General features: G+C 63.1%; 2 protein-coding genes across 3 annotated transcripts in view; one reads left to right on the top strand and one right to left on the bottom strand.

Moving 5' to 3' along the window:
- The window catches only part of Scaper (S-phase cyclin A associated protein in the ER), a 213885-nt gene extending 212601 nt beyond the window's left edge, over window positions 1-1284 (top strand). For both annotated transcript variants that reach the window (XM_070042817.1, XM_070042816.1), the window contains exon 32: window positions 789-1284. In XM_070042817.1, coding sequence (XP_069898918.1) covers window positions 789-892 — 104 coding nt within the window. In that variant the 3' untranslated portion in view covers window positions 893-1284. The remainder of the gene's footprint in view (window positions 1-788) is intronic.
- Window positions 1285-7102: 5818 nt separating this feature from the next.
- On the bottom strand, window positions 7103-11920 carry Isl2 (ISL LIM homeobox 2). Its single transcript, XM_070042692.1, has 6 exons — window positions 11765-11920; window positions 10783-10972; window positions 10177-10439; window positions 8398-8681; window positions 7449-7616; window positions 7103-7219 (listed from the first exon to the last, which is right to left on the bottom strand). The coding sequence occupies exons 1-6, from the start codon at window positions 11820-11822 to the stop codon at window positions 7103-7105; spliced, it is 1080 nt and encodes a 359-aa protein (XP_069898793.1). The 5' UTR covers window positions 11823-11920.
- Window positions 11921-13773: the final 1853 nt, after the last annotated feature.

Raw genomic sequence — 13773 nt, 5'->3', positions numbered from 1 at the left:
ACTGGCCATCCAATGGATGGACAACTCAGCACAGATTTGGATGATTACAAAGTTATACTCAAGTTGAAGTTGACTCCCTTAGAAGATGATCGGCCCTGTTTGGGCTTGGGGTGTGGCATGGTGGTAGAGCTTGTCCTTAGCCTGTATAAGACCCTGAGTTTGATTCCAGCATTCTAAAAGAGTTACTAAGGCCAGGCACCCATGGCTCACGCCTGTAATCCAGGCTGTCCTGGAGCTGAGATCTGAGGATCATGGTTCAGAGTCAGCTCAGGCAGACAAATCCAGGAGACTCTCATCTCCAATTAACCACCAAAAAAAGCAGACATGGAAGTATGGTTCAAGTGGTAGAACACCAGCCTTGAGCAAAAAAGCTGAAGGACAACACCCAGGCCCTGAGTTCATGCCCCAGTACTGAAATAAAAACTTTACCATTTGCACACAGATTTATCTGTTCAATAATAGCATATATGACTCACTTTTTTTTACTGCATATATTTTTCCCTAAATGTTTCGTATTCTGGAGTTCTGATTTTTTTTTTCATAAAATGTTTTATATATAGCTTAGGATTTGAAGATATTAGCCGCTCCAACTGAATTGTGGTTCCAATGTGTATTAGAGTTGTTTACACTGTAGACAGATGACTAGAGATAAGGCCCTCACTGTATTTACATAAAATGTGTAGTGGTTTATTTAAAGTATATGACTCCATTTTGTGCTCAGATACCAAAATAAGTTTCCACTAATTAAACCTCAAAGAATTTAACTCGGTTCAATTTGCTCCTCTCAGGAAAGCACCTTGTGTCCCACAACTACCTTGAACTGGCCAATAGATTTCCTCAGCACGCCTGGGAAGACGCGCGGCAGTTTTTCTTGAAAAAAGAGAAGGAATAAAAGTCTCCGCTGGTTGTTTGCACCCCTTTGCCGACGGTTCCAGGCGGGTCTCGGGAGGGACCTGCCTCCCAGCACTGTAGATATGGTATATATTTTTTGTTCTATTTATAATGGTGTAGATACTTCCCTCTTCTTCCTGATTTTGCAAGTTGATTCATTTCTGCCCAATGTTTTTTGCAGTTTGTTAACTTCCTTTCTATGATTATAATATACATAATTCCCGTTTGTAATATGGCCGCGATTAGACGACGTTATTAGCAAGTCTGTTTTGTTGTAATAAAGTAACTTATTCTGTTTTCGGTGTTGTGTCATGTTAAGCCGGTGCAATCTTGAACGAAAAGTGTTGATGCTGACTCCTGACGGATCTTTAAATTAAAGTGCATTGAAGTTTGCCTGCGCCAAGTGTTCCTTTATGAGGCTTGGGTCGGTGTCCACGTCCGCGCCCCGGTCCGATGGTGTGCGTGGGGCCCGGGAGTCCGCGCCACGGCCCGCCTTCCCGGGAACCTGGACGGTTCTTAGGCTCAAGCCTGGTGATGAAGTGGCGTCCGGAGGGAAGAAACTGCTGGAAGCAGCCGGAGCCGTGGCGGGCAGGGGCAGCGCTCCCTCCCGGGCCCGGGCCGGCCCGCGTGCGCTGCGCGGCTGCGGGACCCCGGCGGGCCCGGGCTGTGGGGGCCGAGGGGAGCCCGGGCTGGGGACCCCGAAGTCCGGCCTGCGGGGGGGGGCGGCCGGCTGGGGACCCCAAAGTCCGGCCTGCGGGGGGGGCGGCCGGCTGGGAACCCGAAGTCCGGCCTGCGGGGGGGGGGGCGGCCGGCTGGGGACCCCGAGGGCTGGGGGGGAGGCCGGCCGCGCCCCGGGAGCCCCGCGCGCCCTGCACCCCGCGCCCCGCCCTCGCCGCAGGGAGGCCCCGGCCGCGCCCGCCGCGGGGCAGACTCCTTATCAGGTCGGAAACGTGCCAAAAAGCCGTTACTGCTCTGCGGAGCTGAGGGGCTGCCCTGGGGGTCCCCGCGCCCCGGAGGGGCCTCCGTGGGGGGTCCGCAGCCCCGGGCCGGCGGGGGCGCACCTGGCCCGCGGGGACGGGGCGGGGGGCTGCGGGCGGCGCCCCGCAGAGTTCACTCAACCTCTTCCCAAGGGCGGACGCCGGCCGTGACCTTGAACCCTGAACCCTGCGCGGACCTCGGCCTCCTGGACACCCCGGCCCGGGGCAGCGGGGAACCTCCTGGGTCTGGTTAATGGGGAGGAAGTGGGGCGTCCCACGCGCCCTGCCCACCCCTGCGCGGGGCTCCGTCCTCTGCCACCTCCGCAGGTGGGTCCTGCCCGGAGAGGGAAGCGGCGCCCCCCCGCCCGGCGCCCCCCCCGTGCCCCCCCCCCGGCCCGCAGCCTCTCCCGGAGCGTTCACGTCCCCGTCCATCAGACCCCCGTTTAAAAGCCTCCAATCGCCCTCGTCGGGCGCAGCGAGCCCCTGCGTGGACGCCCGCGGCCGGCGGCGGCTCCCCGGCCTCCCCGGGCCCCCCACCCCGCGCCTCCCCGGCCTCCCCGGGCCCCCCACCCCGCGCCTCCCCGGCCCCCCACCCCGCGCCTCCCCGGGCCCCCCCGCGCCTCCCCGGGCCTCCCCGCGCCTCCCCGGGCCTCCCCGCGCCTCCCCGGGCCTCCCCGGCCTCCCCGGGCCCCCCACCCCGCGCCTCCCCGGCCCCCCACCCCGCGCCTCCCCGGGCCCCCCCGCGCCTCCCCGCGCCTCCCCGGGCCCCCCACCCCGCGCCTCCCCGGGCCCCCCACCCCGCGCCTCCCCGCGCCTCCCCGCGCCTCCCGGCCTCCCCGCGCCTCCCGGCCTCCCCGCGCCTCCCCAGGCCCCCCACCCCGCGCCTCCCCGCGCCTCCCCGCGCCTCCCCGCGCCTCCCCAGGCCCCCCACCCCGCGCCTCCCCGGGCCCCCCCGCGCCTCCCCGCGCCTCCCGGCCTCCCCGCGCCTCCCCAGGCCCCCCACCCCGCGCCTCCCCGGGCCCCCCCGCGCCTCCCCGGGCCCCCCACCCCGCGCCTCCCCGCGCCTCCCGGCCTCCCCGCGCCTCCCGGCCTCCCCGCGCCTCCCCAGGCCCCCCACCCCGCGCCTCCCCGGCGGCGGCGGCGGCTGGTTCCCGCTTCTCCGCAGAACCGTCTCAGCGCTGACCGGAGAGAGCTTCCAGCCGTTCTGCCTTCGGAGCGGCCGGCTGCGCCCTGCCCACGGCCGCGACCCCGCGGGCGCCTCCCGGAGCCTGCGGACTCACAGCAGGTACAAACCCGTGGGGAGAGCCACACACTTCCAGAAACTTCCACAGAGGGGGGCGGGGTCCTTATTCCAAGGTCACCCAGCTGTGAAGCACTCACTCCAAATGAACACCCCCGGCTTCTTGTCTTGAATTAAGTTGTTTTTTTAACTAGAAAACTAAGTATTGAAAGTTCAGCGAACAAAAAAAAAAACCAACACTTGTCATTGTGAGAAGGTAATTTAATTTGCAGGCAAATCCTTACTGAATTACAGAAGATGTTTAAAGATCACCTGGGAACCCGTTAAACTGATAGGCATTCATGCAGCCACCGTAGACCTGACACCTCTCCAGGAGCACTGTAACAAGGTTCCACAGTTACACCCTTTCCTTGAAACTCAAGGGGAAACAATGCACGGGGGGGGGGGGGGGGTGGTCTAGAAACTGCAAAAGAGAGAAAGAAGAAAAAAAAAAGCTTGGCTCAGCTATACAGAGAGATCCAGACATATTAACCGCGTTTATCCAGATCATTTTCCAATAGTATAAAAAGACACTCATAAATATTGAAAAGATGAATCAGGATTTTGATCTGTGGATAAGGGGGAGGAATATCACTTTAATAAGGTAGGTAGATGTTTCCATTTGTGAAATATGTCTATCAAAAGCAAAAATTCAGAGCTAATTAACGATTCATGACATCTTTATTCAAGAACTCGTTAGTTCCTTTTTAATAATTGACTTTTTAGTTTTTAATGTTTTTTATAATGAAGATATACACTTTAAATTTTTTTTTAAAGTTAGATGTATGGGCTGGGAAGGTGGCTCAGTGGTAGAGCGCTTGCCTTGCATGCCTGAGGCCCTGGGTTCGATTCCTCAGCACCACATAAGCAAAAGAAAAAAGCCAGGAGTGGTGCTGTGGCTCAAGTGGTAGAGCGCTAGCCTTGAGCTGAAGAGCTGAGGGACAGCGCCCAGGCCCAGAGTTCAGGCCCCACGAACGGACCCCCCCAAAAAAAATTAGATGTAGCCAGGCACTGGCGGCTCATGCCTATAATCCGAGCCACTCAAGAAACTGAGATCTGAGCATCACAGTTTGAAGCCGGCTCAGGTAGGAAAACCCTTGAGACTCTTATCTCCCATTTACCACCAAAAAGAATTTTTAAAAAAGCCTGAAGTGGAGCTGTGGCTTAAACTGATAGCCATGAGCGAAAAAGCAAAGGGACAGTGTCCAGGCCCTGAGTTCAAGCCCCATAAAATAGGTGAAAACCAATTTTTCTAAATAAATCAAACGTTTCCCAAGGTAACAGGTATTGGAAGTTTTAGTCCTAGGCAATAATCAGACAGGAGGTAAAAGAGGCCAAGTTGTCTTTCCATTTGGGAAGGAATGGTGTGAGTTAGAATAACTCGGAATCGCTCGGGTTATTAAAACCGGTTCTGTGCGCTGGCGAGGTAAGGCTGGTCCTCATTAACCCTGCCCGTTTCCATTTCCTAATCGGCGAGGAGGGAGAAGCCCCTTTGCGACGTATGCTAACATCACCTTGATTTTCAGGAAGTAAAGCGTAAAGGTGGCTCCCTTTTCTCACCTCTTGCCATTTTCCTTTAATAATGACCAGCGAGGCTTCAGACCCTAATGGAGGCTGGGAGGTGGGTGAGGATCTGCTTCAAAACAAAACCAAAAACAAACAAAAACCCAGTGGCAGGGGCTGCTCCACGCAGCCCCGGTGTCTGCAAGCTGACCTCCAGGAACATGTGTGTGTGATCTTTAATATTTAATACCTAAACTAGGATGCCAGCCACTGTGCCCTTGGCACTTTCGAACTAAAAAGGATGGCACGGCGGGTTTTGTTTTGTGTTTTGTTGTTGTTGTTAATTCCAAGGGCCAGAAAATGGACAAAGCAATGCCACACACCAATTCCCGCCTGGAAAGACACCAGTCCACTCTTCCCGGGGTTGCCAAAGGGTTAAGTAGTTGTAGAGGGTAAAACCTGAGCCCCCTGGCTCCGTGTGTGCGCGCGCGTGCGCGTGTGTGCTAGAGATTCACTATCTCTCGGTTATTTCCTGCGATCACTGAAGCCAGTTTTCAGGAAAACAAGTCGCAGGAGTTGAAATGTCACACCAGGTGACCTGGGCACGGGGGTGGGGGGCAGGGGCCCTGCGCGCCCTCCTCCCCGCCCCCCCCTGCGCGCCCTCCTCCCGGGCACCCCCCCCGCCCCCATCCCCTTCCATTTCGGGTCTGGAAAGAAAATAAACGGAGGACACGCCAGACTGGTTCTGGTGGACTGACTTCCCCGGGCCGCCGCGAGGGCGATGCAGGCCGCGGGGCCGGCGGAGGCTCGCTCGGTATCGCTTGCAGGTGATGCCAGAGGCAGATAAGGGGCCGCCGCCCGGCCGCGTCCTCTGTCTAGACGGGGGAATTAATAAACGCAGCGGGACCCGTCCAGTCGCGCACGCGCGCGCGCCCTCGGCAGGCCCGGGGACGCGCACGGAGGGGCCGGGCCAGGCCTGGGCTGCGGGGAACCCGCCCCGGCCGTGGAACCTTCGCGTTCGCAAACGGATCGTGGACCAGAAGAAGTGCCAGGAAGGTGAGGAGCGGCGAGAACCGAGAGCCCCGGCTTCAAGTTCAGGGAGAAGTCGAAGATCCCTCCCCCTCCAAACTCAGGGACGGCCAAGCCCCCAGGGCGCGCGTGGCCACCAGCGCTGCGGATCTCCCGCGCAAACCCCGTCCCCGGGCGCACCCTCGGGCGCCCGCCCGCCCGCCCGGCTCCCGGGTATCCTGGCGGGAGCGCGCACTACCCCCCCAAAGGCCGAGGTCGCGGGCACGCGCGCCCAGCTTTCTTCCCCGCAGGCCACGCCCCCATCCGGCTCGGCGTCCAATCCCTCCGTGGCCACGCCCTGGCCACGCCCCTGGTCGCGGGGGCGCGCGAGTCGCGGGGCGCGCGAGTCCCGGGCGCGAGCTCAGGGCTCCGGCCCGCGCGGCGGCGGGGACCGGGATTCCCTGACCCTTGGAAACAAAACTTTCCTGGGAAACCAAAAAAAACAACAACCCCAGCCTTCCCGGGCGCCGCCGCCGGGCCGCTCGGCATCGGGTGATGATGATAATGGCGGTGGTGGTGGTGATGGTTATTTTTTATTAAGATCAAAATATTCGTCCGCGACAATAAATAACAATAACTTACGTTTGTTCGGCAAAGGCTCAGGCGCTCGGTCCTCCGGCGAGTCATCATTTAACACATTTCTCAGGGTCCCGGCTCTGTTCGGTTAATCTCCCCACCCCCAGCCTCCAGCAATCGTGCGCTTTGGGGGTGGGGGGGACCCCGCGGGTCGGGGCGGCGGCCGAGGGGGCGCGGGCGGCCCGGGCAAACCCCAGAACATATATATATATATGCACATATATGTACGCATATATGCATATATATGTGTATATATAATCGTTTCGTCTGTGTGCGGCCGGACCTGGCGCGGTCCCTCAGCGTTCCGCCCCAGGCTGCTGTCACTTGAGCCACGCAGCTCCATTTCCAGCTGGGTTTTTTTTGCTGGTTCGTTGGAGATCAGCGTCTCACACGCTTCCCGGGCCCGGCCTGGCTGGGGACCCCCCCCCGCCCCCCCCCCCGATCCTCACAGCTCAGCCCTCCTGAGCAGCTAGCGCGCCACCGGCCGGGTCAGAATTCTGCTTTTGGAGAAGGAGGTGGGCGGGGGGGGGGGGGAATAAAAATAAAATAAAAATAAAACAATCCAAGTCCTGGGAGCGCAGGCCCGCGGGCTTGGGGGCGCAGGGGGCGCCCTGGCGCTGCTCCGCGCGGCTTCCTCCACCTCTCTCCTCTCTCTCTCCTTCTCTCTTTTCTCTCTCTTTAAATAACAATAATTAATGACAAAGGCGCGGAGAGAGCGTCCGGAGCCGCCCCGGGCCCGGGCGGAGCGGGAGAGTCTCGTGCTTGCGGGGAGCATGCAGGCCCGCGCCGGTGGCGGAGCGCGTCCGCCTCACGTCTCCACGGGGCTGGGCACCATGCTGTTGGGGGTGTCCGGGAGCTGCGAGGACAGCGAGGTCACGTCGCTGCCGGACGAGTTGCCCAGGGAGCCGGACTCGGAGAAGGACACCTGGGGGCGGGCGGACACGGGAAGAACACGGGGTGGTGGCCTGCCCGGACTGGGGACCAGCCCTGAGGCGGGGTGGGGGGTGGGCAGGCCGGGTCCCCCAGGCTCCGCCGCCGCTCCCTCGCGGCCGGGGCACAGGCCCTGCCCGCGATGCCCGCCACCGCCTTGGCCAGGGGCGGCCCGCCCCTCCGCCCTCGTGGGAGGGGGTCCCCAGGGCTGGGCCGGGCCTCACCAGCTGCTGGAAGGCGGGCTGGTCCAGGTCGCTCTGCAGCGCGAACTCGCTGAGCGCTTTCCAGGGCGGCTGGTAGGTCTGCACCTCCACGGCGCTGCCCTGCACCGCGCTGTCGTGGCGGATGGGGCTCCCGGCCACCAGCGGGGTCCCGGTCAGGCCCTGCAGGCTCTGCGGGAGGGCGGGGAGGGGATGGGGACAGAGGAGGGAACCGAGCTCAGGTCTGGCCTTTTCCACTAGGTTTGAAGAAGGGTTGGGGCCTGCAGTGGTTTTGAGGAGTGCATACCCTACACTGACCCCAGCTCGGCACCCACAAACCAGGACCCTGGGAACCCAGCCTTGGGTTGATGCGGGCAGAGCCTGCGCCCCCAACCCCAGCCCTCCGGGGACAGCTCGGAAACCCCGATCCTCCCTGAGCGCCCCCGCCCCGCCCCGGGGTCCCCCAACACCAGGCTGCCTCAGGAAGGAGACAAACCCCTGCATCTACATCTACACACCTACACAGACACACACACACACACACACACACACACACACACACACACACACACACACACACACCTCAAACACAACCTGTGCCTGTCATCCCAGCTACTCAGGAGGCTGAGATCTGAGGATCACAGTTCAAAGCCAGCCAGGGCAGAAAAAGTCCATGAGACTCTTCAATGAACCACCAGAAAACCGGAAGTGGTGCCGTGGCTCAAGTGGTAGAGCGCCAGCCTTGAGCTGAAGAGCTGAGGGACAGCGCCCAGGCCCAGAGTTCAAGCCCCATAACCAACAACGAAAAAAAAAAAAAAACCAGCCTTCTCTCTTCTCAAAGCAAATCTGGATCGGATGATCCAAACACCCACGTGATTTGCAAAACTCGGGTTCCCCCTGAACCCCCCCAAAAAAGAGGTCCGGGGAGGGGGGCTCTCAGGGGCGGACCCCAGCCCCCCCCACTCCCCCTCACCGTCTTGTCGCTGTGCTGCTGCTGCTGCAGCTGCTTCATGAGGATGGACTTCTTCTTGTCTTTGCAGCGCTTGTTCTGGAACCAGACGCGGATGACCCGCGGGCTCAGGCCGGTCATCTCCACCAGCTGCTCCTTCATGAGCGCGTCGGGCCGCGGGTTGGCGGCGTAGCAGGTCCGCAGCGTGTGCAGCTGCTTCTCGTTGAGCACGGTGCGCACGCGGGTCGTCTTCTCCGCCTGCTTGTGCACGTGCGGGCGCAGCGAGGGCTGGCGGCCGGGCCCGGGGTCTGCGGCGCGGGGAGCGGGGCGGGGGGACCCGCAGGTGAGCCGACCGTCTGCACCCAGCTCTCCCCCGCCTCCCCAAGACCGGCCGACCCGCCCGGGGCCCCATTTCGTTTCCCTTTTCTATTGGATGTCGCCATTGTGCGTCTCCGCCGCCGCCTTCCGCAGGGAAGAGGGGCGCATTTCCCCTGGTCGCCCCGCCTGCCAGGCCGGGCGGCTCCTCTCCTGTCGGATTGTAAACTGGGGGTGCTCGGGAAGCTGAGCTCTGGGCTGCCCCGGGCTCCCCCACGCGCCCCGCCCCGGCGGAGCCCTCGGGAAGAAAGCTGCGAGTTTTCGGGCCTGCCGGAGGCCCTGCCCGGCGGTGCGGAGCTCGCTCCCGGGCCGATCCTGGGGTGTCGGGATGGGGCCGGGGCGCGGGGGTGGAGGGCACACGCGGCCTCCCCGGCCCAGACCCGGGCCCTGCGCGCCCGGCTCCGCAGCCTCAGCCCGGGTCCCCGCCACCCCCTCCCCGGACTCCCGGCTGCGCTTGGCCTGGGGATCTAGGGAGACAAATCCGATCCCAGGCCCACAGACAAAGGGGAGCCGTGGGGAGATACGAGGCCCCGGGGAGCCCGGGCCCCGGCCGCGCTGTTTATGCAAGTGCGGGTCCGGGTACGAGCAGTCCCGCCGGCCCGGCCTGTGCATCTAGGGAAGGGATGGAGATCCGGGGCGGGAGGCCGGGCCAGAGGCCGAGGCGGGCGGCCGCCTGCGGGCTCTGGCGCCAGGCTTCGATCCGTCCTCACCTGCCCGTGCTTTTTCATTCAGACCTCAATCTCTGGGCAACTCAACACCCCAGTGAGGGCTGTCTGTCCTCGGTACCACCATGCCTGCCGTTCTCCTCCCTCCCCACTCAGTCAGTGCTTGGCTGAGTTCTTCCTCTAACGGGATCTCAAAACACAGGACACTCCGCCTTTGCATGGATGGCTGGCCACCTTCGGTGGGCTCATGGCTGTGGCCCAGACTACCGGGCTTTAAGTTGGGAGCTGCATTTCACCCGTACACACTTAGACACACACAACACACACACAGGCAAGCCTGTCTTTCCTCTCCGATGATTATATCCACACACATTCCTGGAGGGGGGAAATATCCCGAACACGAGGCCCCCTAAACAGCAGCCCCTCCAGATCCCCGCTGCCATCACTGGCATCGTCCCCATTCTCCGGGTAGGAAGAACACATTGTTCCCCCACAACGTCCCAAGCTCACACCCTCCTCCACCAGCTGTGACCCCCACCCCAGGCACCGGCAGAAACACCCAGCCGGGTTCCCGGCCTGTCGTTAAGAGAAAACCGCGATCCTGGAGGAGGGACCCAGCACAAACCACAACTTCTGCACCTTTCAGACGCCCGCGCACACCGCTGCCGTCTGCGCGAGGCCAGGCCCCGGGGACGCACAGTCAGGACACGGGGCGCACGGTCAGGCCCGGGGCGCACGGCCAGGCCCGGGGCGCACGGCTTACCTGGCAGATGCAGGCCGCGGGCGCCGGGGAGCGGGCCGGGGCTGCGCGGGCTGCCGGGCGCCGTGCGCTCCAGCAGGAGGCCGTGGTCGGCGCGGCACAGCAGCTCGTGTTCCCGCAGCGAGAACTCGTCCCCGGGCAGCAGCTGGCGGCTGCACACCGAGCAGCGGAAGCACTCGATGTGGTACACGCTGTCCCGCGCCCGCATCACCAGGTCGCTGCTGCTGAAGCCCACCTGGCACTTGGCACACTTGATACCGAACAGCCTGCGGGGTTGGGGGGTGCCGGGGTGACGGGGACCCGCGTCAGCGCGGGGCCTGCGATCGATCGCCTCCGCCTGTCCACAACGCTGCCCCTGCCCGGCTCCCGGGACGCTCTGGTGTCCACTGGGGGGGACCCCGATCCTGCGGGTGATTTCCCCCATCCTGCGAGGGTGCCAGGCCCGAATACCCGGCTGGCTTGCACGCGTCCCTCCCCCCCCCACCCCCAGGAAGGGCGGCCTTGGCCTGACCGGAGCGCACGGGCGGGCGGCCATCCCCGATCGCCGGCCACGGCCACGGCCACGGCCAGGGCGGGCGGCGGTCGAGCCCCGGGCCCCGGCGGCCTCACCTGGCGTAGTCCCGCTTGCAGTAGGTTTTTCCGTCTCTCACGAAGCACGTGCAGGTCTCGTCCAGGTACTCGCTGCACTCGGCGCACTTGAGGCAGGCGGCGTGCCACTCCAGGTCGGGCGACACGCGGAGGATGAACTGGTCGTGGATCTGACTCCCGCAGCCCACGCACATGGCCGTCCCGGGCTTCTCTGCCGGGGAAGGGAGGCGGGGGCCCGGCGTCAGGCCCGGCCGGGCTGCCCGGCTCCGGCCCCGACGCAGCCCGCTCGCTCGCTCCCCCTCGCCCGCTCCCTCTTGCAAGAAGTGCGACCACCAGGGGAAAGCTGCGACCACGGGAGGGAAAAAATGAAGTCTTCTGGTTTTGTGCACGCTTTCCGCTATCACGGAAACACAAGCGTTGGGATCGTCGTGTAACGACGCCAATGGAAGGTGACACGAATTCTTGGTTTTTAAACGGGAAATCCAGAGCTAGCAGCACCCGGGATGTGCGGGCAGCCAGGCAGATCAGATCGGTGCTGGGCCGGAATTTCCGTCCCCGGGGCGACTCCCTCCGGTGCCATCGCCGCCGCCCGCGGGGTCAGAGCTCCGTCGCCGCTCCCCGGCCCGGGGCCGTTCCGCAACTCCCCTTCCAGAACCCGCCCCGAGCTTTGCCACGACAAGCAGATCACCACCACCACCAACAACAAAAATCCACATCCCGAAAGCAAGCCTAATGGTCTTAGCGCATCGGAGGGAAAAAAAAAAAGCAGCAGAATTCACAGCCCGAGGTCAGAGCAGCCGACACCGACCCCGCGGGGCGCCGGGGGAGGCGGGCGGCGGGGACTTCGTTGTTTGGGGGTTTGTTTGGGGGTATTTTTTTTTTTGCTTTGTTTTTAAATTCTGGCCGGCCTCCTGCCACTTGTAGAATCCGCTAAGCGTTAGCCATCCCGCCGCAGCTCGGCCAAGCTGAAGCATGCATGCGCGCGCGCCCACGAGCCACTTACTCTTGGAGAGATCCCCCATAGCACCTAGAAAAGGACAGGGAAAAATAATATCCACCATGCAGAAGGCGACGTGCGCGCAGCGCGGCGACCCCGGGGCGGGAGGCGGACCAGGCTCGCGCGCCCGGCCCTTGGCTCTTGGCTAACTAACTCCGCGGCCCCGCCGAGTTGCAGGAGCGATTCCGCACCGGCCCCGCACGCAGCATGACGTCAGCACGCACTCGCGCCCCCCCCCCCCCCCGCGCTCGGGGGCCCGAGCCGGGGGCGGGATCTGTGACGTCACCAAGAGCTGCCCCTGAGCCGCTGTGGTGGGGGAGATGCTTGCAGGGGCCGGGAGGGAGGAGGGGAGGGGCCGGGAGCGGGTGGGCGGGGTCGGATCCGGAGGAAAGAGGGCGGGGTGAAATACGATTGGCTGGCAGGCAGCGAGCGAGCTTCGATTGGCTGGGAGTAAACAATGGGGAGCGGCCCCGCCCCCTGAAATTGACCAGGACCCAGGCTCTTCCCTCCCCGCCCCTCCGCTTCCCCCGGGCCCAGCGGCCCGCGAGCCTCCGGACCCCGCGTCCCCGCCGCAGCCCGGGCGCGGGACAGCTAGGGGAGGACGGCAGGAGGCTGTGCTCAAACGCTCTTTCTAAATAAATTTAAAAGATTAACTCCCCTCGAGAAGGGAGGGGCGGGGAGGGGGCCTGGCGGAGCCCACACCCGCTCCCGCCGCCCCGCTCCAGGCTGGGGAGGGCGGGTGCCAATGGCCCCCCCGGACTGGGGAGACCTCGTCGTTGGGGTCCCCCCGCCCCGCCCGGCCCGCGGAAAACTTCGGAGCGCGAGTTGGGGAGGGGGTGCCGGGGACCGAGTCACGGAGTCAGGTCCTGATTCATTCCCCCCCCTCCTCCTCCCCTCCTCCCCATCCTCATCTCCCTCCTCCTCCTTCTCCCCTCCTCCTCCCCATCCTCATCTTCCTCCTCCTCCTCCTCCCCATCCTCATCTCCCTCCTCCTCCTCCTCCCCTCCTCCTCCCCATCCTCATCTCCCTCCTCCTCCTCATCTCCCTCCTCCTCCTCCTCCCCCTCCTCATCTCCCTCCTCCTCCTCCTCCCCTCCTCCTCCCCATCCTCATCTCCCTCCTCCTCCTCATCTCCCTCCTCCTCCTCCTCCCCCTCCTCATCTCCCTCCTCCTCCTTCTCCCCTCCTCCTCCCCATCCTCATCTCCCTCCTCCTCCCCTCCTCATCCCCATCTTCATCTCCCTCCTCCTCCTCCCCTCCTCCTCCTCCCCCTCCTCCTCCCTCCTCATCCCCATCCTCATCTCCCTCCTCCCTCTTCCTCATCCTCCTCCCTCTTCCTCCTCCTCCTCCCTCCTCTTCCTCATCCTCCTCCCTCTTCCTTCTCCTCCTCCTCCCTCCTCTTCCTCTTCCTCTTCCTCTTCTCTCCTCCCCTCCTCTTCTCCCTCCTCCTCCCCTTCTCTTCCCCATTTCCCTCCTCATCTCCCTCCTCTCCTTTCCCCCTCCCTCTTCCCCTCTTCTTCCTCCTTTTCTTCTTCCTCCCTTCCTCCTCTCCCCTTCTTTCTTCCTCCCTCATCTTCCTGCTTTTTCTCCTCTTTAACTTGGCTCAACGGCACGATAGCGCTTTCTAGAAAAGCCCACAGGGATCGAGTCTGCGGGGCTTCTGGGAGGAACGAATACTTTCTTCCACAACCTTCCTGTTCCACCTCACCACCCACTGCGGCGCCAATCACCGACAGCAAGTGCGCGCTCCGTGTGCGTGTGCGCGCGCCGTCTGCGCGTGCGCGCGTTACCTAGTAGGGGTTCCGTGCTGGACGCGGAGGGCGTGCCCCCCCCTGCATGTGTCGCTTCCTTCCTTTTTCTTTGCACACGGCACCCCGCGTTGCCTTACCGTTCACCCAACCCCGGGTGTTGCTTGTTGTTTGCGCACCGCCCGCCGGCTCCCCGCAGGGCCGGATCCCCCGCGCCCCAACACAGGGCTCCCCCAAGCCCGAGGGGGGCAGATCACGGGTGGAGAGGG

The sequence above is a fragment of the Dipodomys merriami genome, unplaced genomic scaffold, assembly GCF_024711535.1.
Source record: "Dipodomys merriami isolate MVZ:Mamm:240054 unplaced genomic scaffold, mDipMer1.0.p SCAF_33, whole genome shotgun sequence".
NCBI classification, from domain to species: Eukaryota; Metazoa; Chordata; class Mammalia; order Rodentia; family Heteromyidae; genus Dipodomys; species Dipodomys merriami.
The sequence above is the reverse complement of the archived record's forward strand: the minus strand, read 5'-3'. Positions and strand labels throughout refer to the sequence as shown.

Bases quoted from the DNA above. Each gene is read 5' to 3' on its own strand.
- Isl2 (XM_070042692.1), bottom strand. From the start codon at position 11,822: ATGGTGGATATTATTTTTCCCTGTCCTTTTCTAGGTGCTATGGGGGAT. The intron at 10,973-11,764 runs GTAAGTGGCTCG...CTTCCCCGGCAG, and splicing joins TATGGGGGATCTCTCCAAGA to AGAAGCCCGGGACGGCCATG. The intron at 7,617-8,397 runs GTGAGGGGGAGT...GCCCTCCCGCAG, and splicing joins AGCAGCACAGCGACAAGACG to AGCCTGCAGGGCCTGACCGG.